The sequence below is a fragment of the Phacochoerus africanus genome, chromosome 11, assembly GCF_016906955.1.
Source record: "Phacochoerus africanus isolate WHEZ1 chromosome 11, ROS_Pafr_v1, whole genome shotgun sequence".
NCBI lineage: Eukaryota > Metazoa > Chordata > Mammalia > Artiodactyla > Suidae > Phacochoerus > Phacochoerus africanus.
The window spans coordinates 88,647,288-88,662,375 of NC_062554.1; the positions used below are offsets into that span (position 1 = coordinate 88,647,288).

At 34.7% G+C, this 15,088-nt stretch overlaps 1 protein-coding gene across 1 annotated transcript in view; it reads left to right on the plus strand.

The window, feature by feature from the left end:
• The window catches only part of ITGB8 (integrin subunit beta 8), a 105,376-nt gene that overhangs the window by 40,408 nt on the left and 49,880 nt on the right, over positions 1 to 15,088 (plus strand). Inside the window, exons 2-3 of the mRNA XM_047752506.1 lie at positions 1,145 to 1,230; positions 6,981 to 7,152. Coding sequence (XP_047608462.1) covers positions 1,145 to 1,230; positions 6,981 to 7,152 — 258 coding nt within the window. The remainder of the gene's footprint in view (positions 1 to 1,144; positions 1,231 to 6,980; positions 7,153 to 15,088) is intronic.

Sequence of the window (15,088 nt, forward strand, 5' to 3'; positions counted from 1 at the left end):
TCATGACCTTAATGTGATCCAAAAACAGAAATTAAATTAAACTAATACAGTTAATTCATTTTTAACCACTTTACTTATACAATACTAAATCATGCGATTTTTATCTGGTTCTGATATCCTTCAGGTGAAAATCATTGATTTTAATGCAGTCAGAATTATCAAGTGAATTACTCTGTGTGTCCATCAAGACTGTTTAGAAGAGGAGTTCCCATTGTGATGCAGCAGAAACGAATCTGACTAGTAACCATGAGGTTGCGGGTTCAATCCCTGGCCTCACTCAGTGGGTTAAGGATCCAGAGTTGCTGTGAGCTGTGGTGTTGGTCATAGACATGGCTCAGATCCTGCGTTGCTGTGGCATAGGCTGGGACCTGTAGCTCTGATCTGACCGCTAGCCTGGGAACAAAAGCAAACAAAAAGAGATTGTTTAGAAGAAACTTCATTCACTGTGACTCAACATGGATTTACATGCTGAGATTGAGGTCTATATATGATTTTTTTTTTTTTCGTCTTTCGAGGGCTGTTACCTGCAGCATATGGAGGTTCCAGGCTAGGGGTCCAATTAGAGCTGTAGCCACCAGCCTACCCGCCAAAGCCACAGCAACACCAGATCCGAGCCACATCTGCACTTACACCACAGCTCACGGCAGCACCAGATCCTTAACCCACTGAGCAAGGCCAGGGATCAAACTCACAACCTCATGGTTCCTAGTCGGATTCATTTCCGCTGCACCATGATGGGAACTCCTATGTATGATTATTTTTACAGGAAAAATTCTTGATCCAAAAACACCTTATTGGTTCAGATAATGTGAAATACATTGAAACTTTAGCACACTAAAAAATGTGGAAGGTCCTCTACCATTGTAGCAGAATTCAAACCAAACCCCCAAACCTAAAGTCATATTTTTATCACCTCCTTTTCCCTAATCTTATAAAAACCATATTTCTCTTCAGGAAATATGGTATATATCAATTGCAGTGGTCAGGTTAACTCCTCCCAAAGAAATTACATATTTTTTGATGTCTTGTACTTAAAAATGTGGGTCAGCTTATTTCACATTTGAAAATTTATTTTTGTCTAAAATTTTACATACTTTCCAATGTGAGAATAAACTGTAATGCCTCATTTTATCCTCCATTACAGAAGAAAACAGATGTACATCTTCGAATGCAGTGTCCTGCACCAAGTGCCTTGCACTGGGTCCAGAATGTGGATGGTGTGCTCAAGAGGTGTGCCTTTTTCTTTCTTTTTTTCCTTTCTTGCTCTTTTCTCTTTTCCTCACAGTTAACCTTGTTTCTAGCATGATTCCATTGCCCTAATATCCTGTGCCTTGAAGATGCTTCAGAGAGGACAAAGATACTGCTGAGCATTAGGAAAATTTTATTTGGTTTTATGCTTGGAAACAGCATATCTTGCTGAATATAAAGTATAGCCTTTTTATTAGGAAAATTATGGTAATTTGGAAATGAAGTGCAAACCGTTTTATGTTTTCCATCTGTTCTATAGAGAGAATTGGCAAACATGGATAGTAACTTTTGATAGGTCACTATGCCTTGTGTGAAATCCTTGCTGCAGCATGGGGCATTAGATTATATATGCAAGTTGGATCACTGTCTGTCCTTGCTTATTAAAGAAAAGCAAACTAATTTATTGGTCCATATCATTTGTTTTTATTTGAAATACTTGGAGATAAGTGATATACTCTTTCATAACAGTACATTAATTCATTGGCTACTTATGAAAAATGGGATGCTTTTCTTTTGACATGTGACCCTATTCATAAAATATTGTGTGCATTCAAATTCTGTGAAATGGAGAATAATCAGAAAATGACAATTCTTCAGAATTAGTGTTCATACATTCTAGCAAGAGAAACCTATCCCAGTAACAAAACTTTAAAAAAAAAAAAATTATAATGTGTTCCATCTTTATTGGCTCTAAAGTTGTTTTGGGAGTTTTCCTTCATTGGCAATTGTCAATCAGAACTGTTTTATATAGGAAGTTTAAATAAGGAAGCCATTTGCTAATCTGAGGTGTCTTTTTATGAAATTTCCTAGGTAATTTTACAATTATTTATATAATTCCCAGGAATTGGAACAAACAGATCTTGAAAGGCTTTTTGCTTGACATGAAGAGAAATCTCTGATTAAGCTGAAAAACTGAATCTTTCCAACCTCTCCTGTTACTACTTGCCCTTAGCATCCCCAGGAGAAGAAGAAATATAAAAAAGTAGCAAAGGATGGTGAACATTACTTTTTTTTTTTTTCTATGCAGCTAGTCAGGAAAAAGAAAGGGGAGGGATAGCCATGTCAGAAAGTAAGCATTCCTCCTATTCACAGCCAAAAGCTTAAATGTACTCTGGGCTTTATCAGTCAGAAATCAGACATCACTCACAACCAGGCAGTGCTTTACCAGAACCCACGGAGTATGGCAATGTCAGAGAGAGGACAATTCCAGAGTTTCTAGGGCCAGTCTCATTCCCTTTTATAATCCAAACCTATTCTCTGCACCTCCTTTTCCTCATCTCTATAACCTTGAGTTGGGAGTTTATTTCCAGGCCTTTCTTGTCAGAAATGTTTCATGGCTTGTTATTTCCTGACCTGACAGAACGTTCCATTTTAGATTTTTACTGCATCAATAAGGAAAATCATTAGAGTTGTGAAGTTTGTGCAAACCTGACCTCAGCTGAGATTTTAGTGAGTATAGTTTAGAGGAATTTTCAAAAGATGGTTCAAGAAACCCAGCTGTCAGGTACATGCCAGCTATATAGAATGTCAGGTTCCAGAGAACACTCTTCCCCATCTTATACCTCTGCTGGCCCAAAGAATCTGGAGAGTCACAGTTATGAGAGTAGCAATGTCAGTCCTGCCATGCAGGATTTTGTGTATTCAGAGAAATGAGTGGTCAAATGGAAGGAGGTAAGCCAAGAAGGAAAGGTAGGGTGGCTGCCAGAGGTGTCTTCCATTGGTCCAATCCTCAGAAGGGGATCTCAGAAAACATTCAGAAATGACTTGGCTGTTCATGTCTCCAAATATTCATGTGTGTTGCAGTGTAGTCTAATTTATGTGTTGAAAAAGAAGGCTCTGAAATGAGATCACCTTAGATTCAAATCCAATTTCCTTCAGATTCCAACTATGCAAACTTGGTCATGTTAACCTACCCATTCTGAACCTCAGTTTTCCCTAGCTCTAAAATGGAAATCCTAACTGTAACTATGACACACTGTTGTGGAGTTTAAGTGAAACTGTATGTGGGAAACATCTGGCACACAAGCCTTGCTTAAGTAATTATAAGACCTTCAGTGAGACTCTGGAGCAAGTAATTCAGATTTAAGGAAACTAAGCAAATTGCCTATGTTAAGAACACATTGTTACAGGAAACAACTAGTGTTAGGACTCAGTCACTCGCCATATCATTTACCAAAAGAGCTGTCCACTCCCTGCATGCTAACCTGACATCATTGAGAGGAAAAAATGCAATGGTTAATTATGAAGGACTGCCACCACTTAGGCACAAATGCAACTGATGGTTTTATTCTCAGTCAGCAAAAGTAGAGGGACAAGAAAAGAAGGTATGTCTTTTCTGGGTTTTTGTTTTGTTTTGTTTTGTTTTCTGTTCATGATTAGAAAAGATAAACATTAACAATTTAAGCCTGGTTTGTATAATTCCCAAAGCTGGTCACAAGTAAAAGTTCCCTAGAAAATTTATACAGAGTATAATCAATTTGTCTGCATTCTTGTGTAGCATATTAGTCTGCCATTCCATACATCTTGCCTTCTCTTTCTCTCCATGCTACATAAAAATAATTGGAAAATATTTAGGATAGACAAAATTGTATCAGTATTACCTAGTTCAGTGCCTCATGTTTATTTTAACATATGTGAAAGACTTGACACATTCTGAAGACTTCCCTTCCTCTCTTGCCTGATGTGTCAGATATAAGTTGTGAATGCATAGCCATTTTAGAGGGGAGCATAATTAAACTAAAATATAGTATGAAGGGCATGCACTATCAAAAAGAAGATGGTAGAATTCTTTAATTTCTGTGCAGATGGCCATGCTTGGAAGTTAGACACAGAAATGAGTAGGAGGAAAACCTTTTCCTGTTTGTCTCTAGATTACTACATTAAATGGATGAAAGTAACAACTGATAAAAAGCTAACCAGGGTAACTTCAACCTGGGCTTTTTCTTCTCAAATAAGTTTTAGATGTAGACAATCAGAGTATGAGTTTGCTTGAATATTTCTTGTAGAAAAAGTAAAATATAAGGATTAGAAAAACTTTAAATGACATAAAACACCAAAAATTAAAAGGGTGTGGTTTCAAATTCTTTTCTTTTATACAAAGTGGAAAATAGGCCACAGTGGGTAGGGGCAGCAATCTGTTCTTTGTCTTGATGCTACAATCTTTTCTTCTCTTTTCAAACCTAATTGTCTAATTGGCAGTGTTTTTCTAACTTAGTTTTTACAGTAGAGTAAAAATGGCCATGCTGATTCAGACTTTGCAAGACAACTGAGACTTTTTGCCTTCAATTTCAGGAAAACAATTTGACATTGAAAGGTCAAATGGCGTAGCTTATGTATAGGTACAGTGAATTACCCATATTTCTTTTCCATTCTGTATGTCCAAATCACAAAATTCTTGGCCAAAAAGAAAAATCAGATTTGTACTTTATTTCCTTTCCTGATTTGAAGTCTTGTGATATTTACTTCTGTAAAATGCATGTGGCCCTTGATCTGTGGCCTGTCACAGGAGGCATGAATAAACATACATGTACCAAATCTTATGTGCCCTCAATATTCCACTTCCTGGCTTCTGGGACAGGTGGTAGCCCCCCACCTAGCCTCAGGCTTTCTGAAGAAAAATAATACAAAAACAATACATGCCACATTTCTCTGAGGAGCTCTAAGTTGTTTAAAAACTAAATCTCATATTCAGTTCCTCTAAATTGTATCAACAGATAGGATAAATTTTGACACAACAAATTAAGGCTTTGAACATTTTAAACTTAAGGCTAAAATTTAGGCATATGGTCTACAGCAAAGCAGATTGAATTTTTCTGTTCCCATGAAGTCATTCACCAAATGGTAACTGGAGATCCTAATTGAAAAGAAAATACTCTCTTTTTAAAACAATTATATTTATATTACAACTATGAACCATACTCTAATTCAGGATCAGTACTGTTAAGGGTCACATAATGAAAATTTTTGTGCCACATAGTATATATGTTGCACATTCTTCTACTTTTTTATAGCATTTAGAAAATGTTAAAAGTAGGAGTTCCTGTTGTGGCTCAGTGAGTTACAAACCTGACTAGCAACCATGAGGATACGGGTTCGATTCCTGGTCCCACTCAGTGGGTTAAGGATCCAGGATTGCAATGAACTGTGGTATATATAGGTCACAGATGTGGCCTGGATCCCCAGTTGTTGTGGCTATGGCACAGGCTGCCAGCTGCAGCTCTGATTCAGCCCCTAGCCTGGGAACTTCTGTATGCCGCAGGTGTGGCCCTAAAACGCGCGCGTGCACACACACACACACACACACACACACACACACACACACACACACAAGGATTTTTTTACCACTCAAGCCATACAAAACCAAGCCACGGGTTGTGTTTGTCCCACATCTCTAATTTTCCAACCCCTGGTCTAAATTAAGAGAAGAATTAAAATCCTTGTATGAAGGTTTTTATATTGCCTAGAACCATCCCATCTCCTATTCACCAGTGCCAGGGATCTCCCTGTTCATAATTAGTGATCACATATTCAACTAATATAAAACTTGGTAATCTCTTTTCTCCATAACCCTATGACATTCTGTGCTGCCCCTAAATTTAATGTCTATTATAATTACATTTACTTGCTTAATGGCTGAATTCACTGACGGTCTGCTGACTCTGATAACAGAGACTCTGTCTTGTTCCATTCTGTATCCTCAGCACATAACAAACTACTGCCCTTGAGTAAGTACTCAACAACATTCTTTGATTGAATGATTAATTGATCAGAAACCCAACTCTGAGTCAACTGAACTAGAGGGGGAATTAATGAGCGCCAGATCAAAATAGCCACTGCCAGAAATATCACTGAGCAAATATCCAGCTAATGTGTAAGCAAATATCCTACATAATTCAGTCCAACCTTATATATAATATATTTCTATACTTTTTCATATATTTCCTGTTTTTAGGAAGAAACCTGAATGGTTACATGAAAAGTAAAAATAGCACATTTTTCTCAGTCAAGATAAATTAAATTTTAATCTTGCTCCATTAATTCCAAGTTTATTGGATGACTACTGGACTACCACCAACTAACCAGTGCTGAATGGTAATGAAAGTTCAAGATTCAGTTGCAAAATAAGGAAAATTCAAGCTGCAATATTGTATCTCCCAGCCTTATTATGAGCAGCTTTCTTGGTATACTTAATTACTTATAGGCTGTAATATGTATAAGAAGTTGTGAGATTTTATAATCTAAGAAATGTATATTTCCAATTCATTCTTCTCTGAATTTTCAGTACCTAATTAGGCATATGACTTCTGAGAACTTGCTCTCACATCCAAATATAATAGCATATAATAAACATATCAGCTGGGTTCTTTGAGAACTGAAGCTTGTTTGGAACCACACTGAATGGTCTATTTTGGCTAAATTTTCTTTTGGAGCAGGCTTTCCAAAGTAAAATAGTTAGAAAGAATTAAGTTGGTAAAATTTTACAGTGATCAGTTAACAATATTTAAAGTACTTGGTTTAAATCTCCTTTTTAATATTCACTTTCTTCTTTTAAACTAAGATTTAGAAATTAAAGCTTTAAGACAAATTTGCCATTACTTTTATTAGAAACATGTAGCTATTCTGCAGCATTGTATAATTTATACAATACTGAAATGTGGCTTCTTTGTAGAATTTGTTATATAGTTTTTTTGGTTATAATTAAAAACATTAGTGATTTTCCTTCTTTTAAACAGGATTTCATTTCAGGTGGATCAAGGAATGAACGCTGTGATATTGTTTCCAATTTAATAAACAAAGGCTGCTCAGTTAATTTGATAGAATACCCATCTGTGCATGTAATACCAAGTGAAAATGAAAAGAATACCCAGGTGACACCAGGAGAAGTGCTGATCCAACTGCGTGAAGGTATGGTGATTTTCAAATAAATATATAATGATTCTTAATTTGAAATTATATCTAGCTTCATTTGTGCATATTTAATGTTTTTTGGCACTGTTGCTGTAGAAATAACAGTGGGCTTAGAATCAAGAAATCTGAATTTCTTGTCTTTCTTGTGCCTATAGCTAGCTAGATGTATGGCCTTGAACACCTTACAAACCTGACCACACTATATTATAATTATGTGTTTCCAGACTTGATCACATTGTACTATAATTGTTTTTCTATTCTACTGCCAGCTCTGGAAGAAAGAGAACATATTTTATTCCACTGTATTTTCTAGCACCTAGCAGAGTGCTGGCATGTAGTAAGCACTCCATAAGTTTTTGTTGAAAACTTTATTAGTTTTTAAAGTTTATTATAAACTTTATTTATTAGTTGATTAATCAATTATTAAGAGATGTGAATTAAGCTAAGTTGTAGAGACTTTGTGATAAACTTTTAAACATAAAACTACAATTCATAATTATTATAATTAACTTGAGCAGCTTTGTGATAGCCCTTGAGATTTACACATACTTTTCCTTCTATATTTCTCTTACACTTGTCCTTCCACACATCTTATTCCACAGTTTGGTACATATAGTAGGCCACTAGAAATTAGTCATTTTTTTTTCGAGTGCCAAAGAATCCCAGTGTACAAACTACATAGGGCAAGAGAAGCTCAGGTACAAAGATATGCATCACCAAATTAGATGCCTTTAGTTCTAAGCAGTATGCAATTGCCTTTAAGACTTCACTATTTCATTTTGGGTGGTCTTTCAAGTTTCAAATAACCATTATTAGCATATGACCTCCCAATTCCAAAGCAGACTCTTGGGTTACCCAAATAACAAGTCCATCTCTTTCCTGGCCCTAAGCATATTTCCAGTTTCCAATTAAAACTGTGAACTTCAGTTATTCAGCTCGTTATGGACATAAATGAGCAACAGCTGGTAAAGGATACAAAAAAATGAAAGTAATTAGGTTGGTAAGATTATGATGCTTGCTATCTTCTATTGCTGCTATAACAAAATATCATATACTGGTGGCTTAAACAACAGAAATTTATTTTCTCACAGTTAGAGGGGCTACAAAGCCTGAGATCAAGGTGCCAGCAGATTCAGTTTCTGGAGAGGGAGAACATGACACAGAGAGAGGAGACAGAGGAGTCCTCTGTTGTTTCTATTGTCTCTACTTATAAGGGTACTGATCATCATGAGAACACCACCCTTGGGACCTCATAGAAACCTAATCATCTCCTAAAGACTCAATCTCCAAACATTTGAGTGAAGGTTTTAACACATAAATTTGGTAAGGACAAAAATTCAGCCCATAGTACTTGATGTATCAAATATATTTTCAAAGGCCATGATATATTTTTAGAAATGTATTATATTCTAGACAAGAAAACTAAATTCCAAAAATTGAAACTGTTTTTTGGAGGCCAACATCCCTGAACACTGTGCAGTAAAATTTGAAATCAATACCAGAGGATAAATAAATACTAAATAATAGAGAAACTAGGAAAGGCTTCTCCTAAATAAATTCTATCTATAAGAATAAATCAAACTCTAGCCATAGATTATTTAATAATAATAACAACAACCCATATCGAAATGTATGGGACATGTCCAAAGTTGCTTCTCAGGAATATTCAAAAATGTAAATGCTTTCATTATTAAAGAAGCATGAACAAAAGTTAACTAAGTATCCAGGAAAAGATACAGAAACAACAAAAATAAAATAACCATAAGGAAAATAAGAAGAAAGAATTTGTAAGTTAAGGAAAAAACAAAATTAATAAAATGTAAAGCAGAAATAAAAAAGTAAAACAATATATAAATCCAAGAGCTGGTTCTTTGTAAAGTCCAATGAAATGAAGAAATTGTTAGCAAAGCTAATTAAGGAACAAGGACAAAAAGCAAAGACCTAAATATATGGATTATAACCAAAGAAACAAATACTGGGAAAAAAAGACTTTAATAAGATATTAATTACAAAATCTATGGTAAAATTTATAAATTTTGATAATAAAGATAATTTACTAGGAAAATATACTTGACTAAAATTGACTCAATAAGAGGATGAACCCATAAGAAACCTAATAAAGACATAAGAAGCTAAGAAAATTATAAAAGAAACTCCCTTTAAACACATTAGGTTTAAATGTTTTCATGGGAAGAAATGATTTCATGTTCACCCAAACATTCAAGTAACACATTATCCCAATGCATCATAAATTCCTTCATAGTTTTAGAGAAGGCATAGAAGACTACTCAATTTTTACAATGTTGTCCTAACTCTAGTATCAAATCCTTAATAACACTTTAAGAAATCAAATTAAACTGCATGTGATAATAATACAGTGTCACCATACAAGCAGATTTAATTTAGGGCAGTTGGTTATTTTTAAATTAATGTATTTTTATCGTCTTAATTTGCCAAAAGAAGAAAAATATATATTGTTATCTCAATAGACACCAAAAATCATACAGTGAATTGTCCATTCCTGCCCAAACCAAAACTGAAGAATACTTCTTTAATATGTATTAAAATACTTCTGAAAATTTTATATAAAAGCAACCAGACAAGAAAACCAAATACAAGTTACAAACATTGTGAAAAAGTAAAGCAAAATCATCATTATATGTCTACCTGGAAATACAAGCAAATCAACTAAAACTATTAAAATTAAAAATAAAAAGTCATGGCAGGATATTTTTAAAGTATTCAAAATTCAATGAATTTCCTATGTAGTATTAAATGTAACTTAAAAGGGGATCATTTCAAAGCAGCAACCTAAAACACACACTGTCTAGTGATAAATTTTCTGGAAAGAATGTAGGATCCATTGTGCTACCTAAAAGATGATATGAATAATTGCAGAAGAATTTTATGTTGCTGAATAGGAAAGCAATATTATGACAATAACACTTTTCTATAAACATATTCTAGAAATATAATGAAAGCTAAGTGAATCAATAAATGTTAAGGCAATCCCAGCCAAATCTGAGTGCAGTTTGTTTAAACAAATCTTCAATAACACTCATTTTACATGTCTCTATTTCTATCTATCTCAATATATAACAACATATTTATTTAGGATACACTCCTAGAAATAGATTTACTAGGTCATGTATATTGTCAGATTATTCCAAGAAAGATTCATGTCCAGTTAGTCGAGTCAACCTTACCTGTTCTCATTCTTTTTAATCTCTTGTTAAGTACAACTAGCCCATTAGCTGCTTTCTTTTGTCTTCTTCCCAGCACTATAAAGCTTGACCATTTTCCTAAGCTTGTTAACTATCTTTAACTCTCAATTTTGTGTGTGATTTTGCCCCTCCATATAAATTTGCCTATTTTTCCCATTGAACGATAATTTTCAACAGCTTATGCATGAGGCTTATCATATATTATTTGCCTCTAATAAATACGACCTTTAAAAATGTCTTGCTCTTTTATAAATACTCGAGATTTAAAATTATAAGGCAAATTTTTTTCTACTGGTGTGTAACATTTAATTTATATACTTAAATAAACTTAGTTTATTCTCATTTGTAGATTTAATGGTGGCTGAATCTTTCTGAGGCTATATGTTAACATTTCAAAAGTTGGGAAATTGTTTCAATGTTGTAGATAAGCAATGGTAGTAATGGTAGCAAGGCAGGAGAAAAATGGCCAAACTTGAGAGATAATGGGGAGCAGTGTCCCCAGGGATTGGAGATTAATGACTGTGGGAACACCTGGGCTCTGGCTCAAGCATCTCCATGAGATGAGGTGGGGAAGGCTGCCCTTCTTAGAGGGGATGAGTCTGAGTTCAGACATCCTAAGCTAAGGTACTGACTTATCCACATGAGGCTGAAGTTCAGGGGGGTGACAGAATTGGAACTAGAGATACTGAAGATGTCCACATGAGGTGGTATGTGGAGGCAGTATGGATGAGATCATGGGGAATTGGAGAGTGAAGAGAAAAATGTTTAATGTCTACATCAATAATTATGGGGCTTAATTTTAGTCAATTCCCCACTATTTGAATTTTTGTATCCAAAATATTATAATTGCCTCATGTGTATAAATTATATTTTCAACATAGCAATGAACTATAGTTTATAGCTGGCATATATAAAAAATAGTTACTAAAATAGATTTAATAAGTTCATAAAAAATGCATTGTGGCATCAAAGAAATGATAGCTTTGGGGTACAATATACCAATTCCAGATACATAGAAACCTCACTCCTAATGATGTAAAAAAGTCATTTAGGAGTTCTCATCATGGCTCAGCGGAGACAAATCTGACTAGCATCCACGAGGACACAGATTCAATCCCTGGCCTGGCTTAGTGGGTTAAGGATCCCACATTGCCACAAGCTGAGGTGTAAGTCGCAGACATGGCTCAGATCTGACATTGCTGTGGATGTGGTATAGTATGCCAGAGGCTACAGATCCAAGATTCAACCCCTAGCCTGTGAACCTCCAAATGCCATGAGTATGGCCCTAAAAAAAAAAAGACCAAAAAAAAATCCTTTACATTCTGACACATGTAAGAATCAAAGGTCTGATCTAATGCATACTTAAGTGTAAAAGGTTCATTCCCTAATATTGATTTGTATTTGTTAGATGTATTTGTAGATAATCACTTTCTTCTTACCCAATAAAAATTCATGACCCTCAATGTAGCATCTATCAACTTGTAAAAATTTTCATGGATATTTATATTAAGTCATATGCAGACTAAACTTCTAAAAGAATTTTAGGACTCAATAAAATATATACATAATATGTATAATCAGATATTTTAAATGAGATTTTAAAATGATATTTTCTTTTACTTTTCACTTCTTAAATTGTATATTTTTCCTTATTTTTAATTATCAATATTATCAAAAAATAATAACAGAAATTGGCGACTGATCCTAGTTGATGTTCCCTAAGAACAGTGAAATGAAATCTTTAGGAAGGTAGGGGAGAGAAGAGGATTCTCTAATGCAGAAGTAATATGATATACAAGACAAGGATTAGTATAATCTATACTTCACTAATTGAAGAAGATGTTTCAAACTTGATTCACTTCAATATTGTAAATAAAAAGTTCTTTAATTCAGCATGGCTTAATTTAAAATATAAGTGTTTCAGGTACTCTTCTTGAATTCAAACCTTTTTTCAAAAAAAAAAAAATAGAATCATACCTTTCCCCACTCAACACCTGGTATATTTTATACACTGCAGAAATCCAGAAATGGGCTGCAGTCTTTCCCCTGCCCAAGTATAATGAATAGAAATTGGCAGTTCTTTCTTCCTGCTGCGGTTCTCCATATTTTTTATGGTTTTTCAGTGTCATCAGAATTTTTTTAGTTATCTTTTCTTAACATCCAGTCTTGCTCATTGTAGCCCATTCTTCAGAGATGCTCACACTGTTATTTGAATAATTTAAAGCTCATTCTAACAACTTTAGTTCTTTGATGTATTCAAACCAACACTGGCAATAGCGCTAAGTAGGTCTTAACATTCTTCGAAGTCCTCTTTCTTATTCTATGTCACAGACTTTTCTCTTGCCTTTGAAGTTAATCAAGGGGACAGAATTTAAGCCTTTAGAATTTCAAAATATGAGGATGAATCTTTCCTGGAGATAATATAAATGTTTGCATAAATATTTTGGGGCTAGACGATACTCCTTTCCTCTTAAAGAGAGAAACTATTTAAGCTCTCTCTAAACTGGGAAAGAAGTTATAGATATTAGCTTGTTACTATGATAAATATGTGGGCCTTTTAAAATGCTGTATCAAAATATATTTTAAAGAATATTTATGACTGTCTATGCCTGTAACAAACCCAGAGGCTTCAGAGGTGAATAAACAGTTTTTGCCCTAACGTTAATTAGAATCTAGTAACGGTAATGGTGATGCTTACTAATATCTATATATTTACTGTGTACCAAATACTGCGGTAAATATTTTATATAGATTACTTCACATAGTAGCTCTTATCCACTAAGAGAATCCATCTCCACATAGCCCTTCTCTCAGAGGAGCATTTAAGACATTGCTGCTGAAACTGATAACATCACAATGGTGATGGCCACAGATACTGTCTTATTTTTAGATGTGTTTCTTTCTCATTCAATATATTTGAAACCTCATAATATCATCTTCCCTTTGAGCCCAGTGTTGGTGGCACCCCGGTGTGAACTAAATGGGAATTTCATATAGGGACATAGTATCCATATTCCCCTGAAAATGTGTTTCTACTGCTTTCAGGAGAAGGTTTTTCCCTCCTCATCTATAATTATCCAATCCAAAGTCAATTTGAGAGCATATTGTGAGGAGTTTCTCAAGCTCATGGGCAAAATGTGGCAATCCAAGTTTGATCCTGTCAGTTTCCTCCTTAACAAGCAGGGTGGGTTTGGAGTCAGCCTATCTAGGGCTGCCACCCTTCAGCTGACCACTTAAAGCAAGAACCTTACAGAATACTCAAGTACCTTGTAGTTTTAAAGTAGCAACATTTATTCCCTCCAGCAATGATGGAAAACAACCTTTTCTCCTATAATGAAAACTTACTGAGGAGTCAGCCCATGCTGAGGTCTTCAGCTGACCCATGTGCATGTGCTAATGCCAGGTACATGGTGCTAAGGCCAGCATCTATATGATCCAAAATCAAACTACAGCAGTGTACATCCTCTAATCTTAACTATTTGGCAAGGCTTCCTAACAGCCCTCTTCTTTGCTGAGGTTGGCTGAGACTAGGATTTGCTTGTGAGACTATGAGTAGCTGATAAATGTTGAAGGCCTCTGTGTGGCTAAAATTGGTTTAAGCTCCCTGAGTAGCTTAGGCCTCCAAAGACTGTGCTTTTATTGATACCATGTAGACTCCACATGTTTTCTTATATAACTAACTAACAATATAACAGCTCACACAATATGTTGAATATTTCATGTGTTTTTCAATGACTCCATAAAAACAGACAACCATTCATCTTTAGATATAGCCATCATAAGCTGAAATGATTCATCAAGATGAAAATACCATGTGTCCAGGGGTCAAGGCCTTCAGCCATAATATGTCCAAGTCAACCAGTTAAAAAAATTAAGTGCTAAGTCACACATTAAAATTCAAGCTCCTCCACATAAAATATACTCTCCTATATGCTCCATTTTTATTTCTCATAGATATGGCCATGTCTAACAGACTCTATCATTCTGAAAGACTGAAAATATGATTTGATAAATTATAGGATTCCTCTAATATGGAGACCATGCTAAAAATTATGTATACAAATTATGTTTATCGCAAAATGTTTCCACTCAAAATATTCCCCACGTGCAATTAATGACTTACAAAGCATTTGCTTCATTGTTTAAAAAAGTAAAATTCACAAATTGCCTATATTAAAACTGGTAACTTTTCACCATGTACTTTAAAAAGTTAAATACAAAACTACTAATTCTGTGGGGTGTTATACCCTGTATACAGGGATATAGATCCCTGTATCCAGTGATAATGGACAGAGAACTAAAATGTATTGCAAAGACAGTTGTCTTTTGGAGGCTCCAACAATTCTCCTATGGTGACCCTCTCTTCTCATCCATTTCCTTTGCCTCTGCAGTACCTTTTCAACATACGTTTATCTAGCACCCATTAAGCATTGGACAGATATAGTCCTCTACATTGCCTAGGTCCTCAGTGTGTCACTGCTGGCTATCATTCTTTAGACTCTATCATTTCTTCTTACAACTATTAGGAAGACTCAATTAATTTATGATGAGGTAGTAATTATTTTGAATAGCTTGATGTACTTCTCAGTAACAGAGTTTTCACATCTCATATGTAAATGTTTCTTAACCCAAAAGAATGAGTTTATACCTGTATCTTAATACGATGTAATTTTTCTTATAAAAAAATCTGCTGTCTTCAAATCTAAAAG